This window comes from Limulus polyphemus, unplaced genomic scaffold (genome assembly GCF_000517525.1).
Source record: "Limulus polyphemus unplaced genomic scaffold, Limulus_polyphemus-2.1.2 Scaffold2847, whole genome shotgun sequence".
Taxonomy (NCBI): Eukaryota; Metazoa; Arthropoda; class Merostomata; order Xiphosura; family Limulidae; genus Limulus; species Limulus polyphemus.
The window spans coordinates 7,658-9,138 of NW_013668457.1; the positions used below are offsets into that span (position 1 = coordinate 7,658).

At 35.0% G+C, this 1,481-nt stretch overlaps 1 protein-coding gene across 3 annotated transcripts in view; it reads right to left on the reverse strand.

The window, feature by feature from the left end:
* LOC106468044 overlaps nt 1-1,481 on the reverse strand; it is a 50,806-nt gene that overhangs the window by 2,573 nt on the left and 46,752 nt on the right. For all 3 annotated transcript variants that reach the window (XM_022396349.1, XM_022396351.1, XM_022396350.1), the window contains one exon: nt 43-305. In XM_022396349.1, coding sequence (XP_022252057.1) covers nt 43-305 — 263 coding nt within the window. The remainder of the gene's footprint in view (nt 1-42; nt 306-1,481) is intronic.

Genomic DNA, 1,481 nt, shown 5'->3' on the forward strand with positions numbered 1-1,481 from the left:
ACACTTTCATACAGTAGATTTTCAATTTGATAAATCACTTACTTGTAAGTTGCCATTAGCAGATCTTCTCTCTCCAAACCAGGATCTCCACAGTCCACTTCTGCTTGTAGAGCTGCAGCGCCTCCTGGAATGGAGGGACATAGCAGATTTTCTCATATGAATGCGACAGATAGCAACCACCATAACAGTTGTGATGAATATAAATGCAATGGCACAGCTAACAATGGTGTACACAGTAGACTGGAGGAAGCTAAGGTTTCGATAAGGTTGGTGAACATTTGATGAAACTGCTGACTTTTTCTGATCTGAAATTGCACAAAATACAAAGACATAAATACCTTACAAAAATAACATCTTAACCCTACCTAGATGGGTCTTCCTATGGTCATGGGTCAAAGGCCGTGTCGTTGCATTTGTAGACTCCCATTCAAATTTTTATTCAACTACTATTTTAAGAATGTATGTCAAAAAGTTTGGTATCAAATTTTAAATTATAATTCAAATTTTAGTATTATACAATAGCTAATTTCTTGATTTAAAAGTAAATAATAATAAAAAAACACCTAAATATCGATTTTTCTGTGTCACGTGGTATGATGAATGCAGCATTGGTTCAAATTAGATGTTTGTGATGTCCACATACAAAGTCTATAGATTCTTACAAATTAGTTACCAATATTGTCAAGTTAGAATATAAGATAGGAACCCCTATCTTTTCTGAGATATTAATATATTTATTGAATCAAAAAAAGTTGGTCCCTCCCATCTCTTCCATTTTTGAAAATACCTGCTTACGTACACCTACTTCGCCCAATGACACATGTATAACTAATTGAAAGCTCAGAATGTCCCCTTAGTGGTTTTTTAGTCTCTACAAAGTATTTTCATGTTAGATTCCAAGCGGTAAGGTAATACATTAGGTAAGACAAAAGCTCAGAATGTCCCCTTATTGGTTATCTTAGTCTCTACAAAGTATTTTCATGTTAGATTCCAAGCGGTAAGGTAATACATTAGGTAAGACAAAAGCTCAGAATGTCCCCTTAGTGGTTATCTTAGTCTCTACAAAGTATTTTCATGTTAGATTCCAAGCGGTAAGGTAAGACATTAGGTAAGACAAAAGCTCAGAATGTCCCCTTAGTGGTTATCTTAGTCTCTACAAAGTATTTTCATGTTAAGATTCCAAGCGGTAAGGTAAGACATTAGGTAAGACAAAAGCTCAGAATGTCCCCTTAGTGGTTATCTTAGTCTCTACAAAGTATTTTCATGTTAGATTCCAAGCGGTAAGGTAAGACATTAGGTAAGACAAAAGCTCAGAATGTCCCCTTAGTGGTTATCTTAGTCTCTACAAAGTATTTTCATGTTAGATTCCAAGCGGTAAGGTAATACATAGGTAAGACAAAAGCTTCAGGAATAGTACCCCTTAGAGGTTTTCTAGTCTACTACTAAAGTATTTCTATAGTTAGAATTCCGAACGAGGTAAG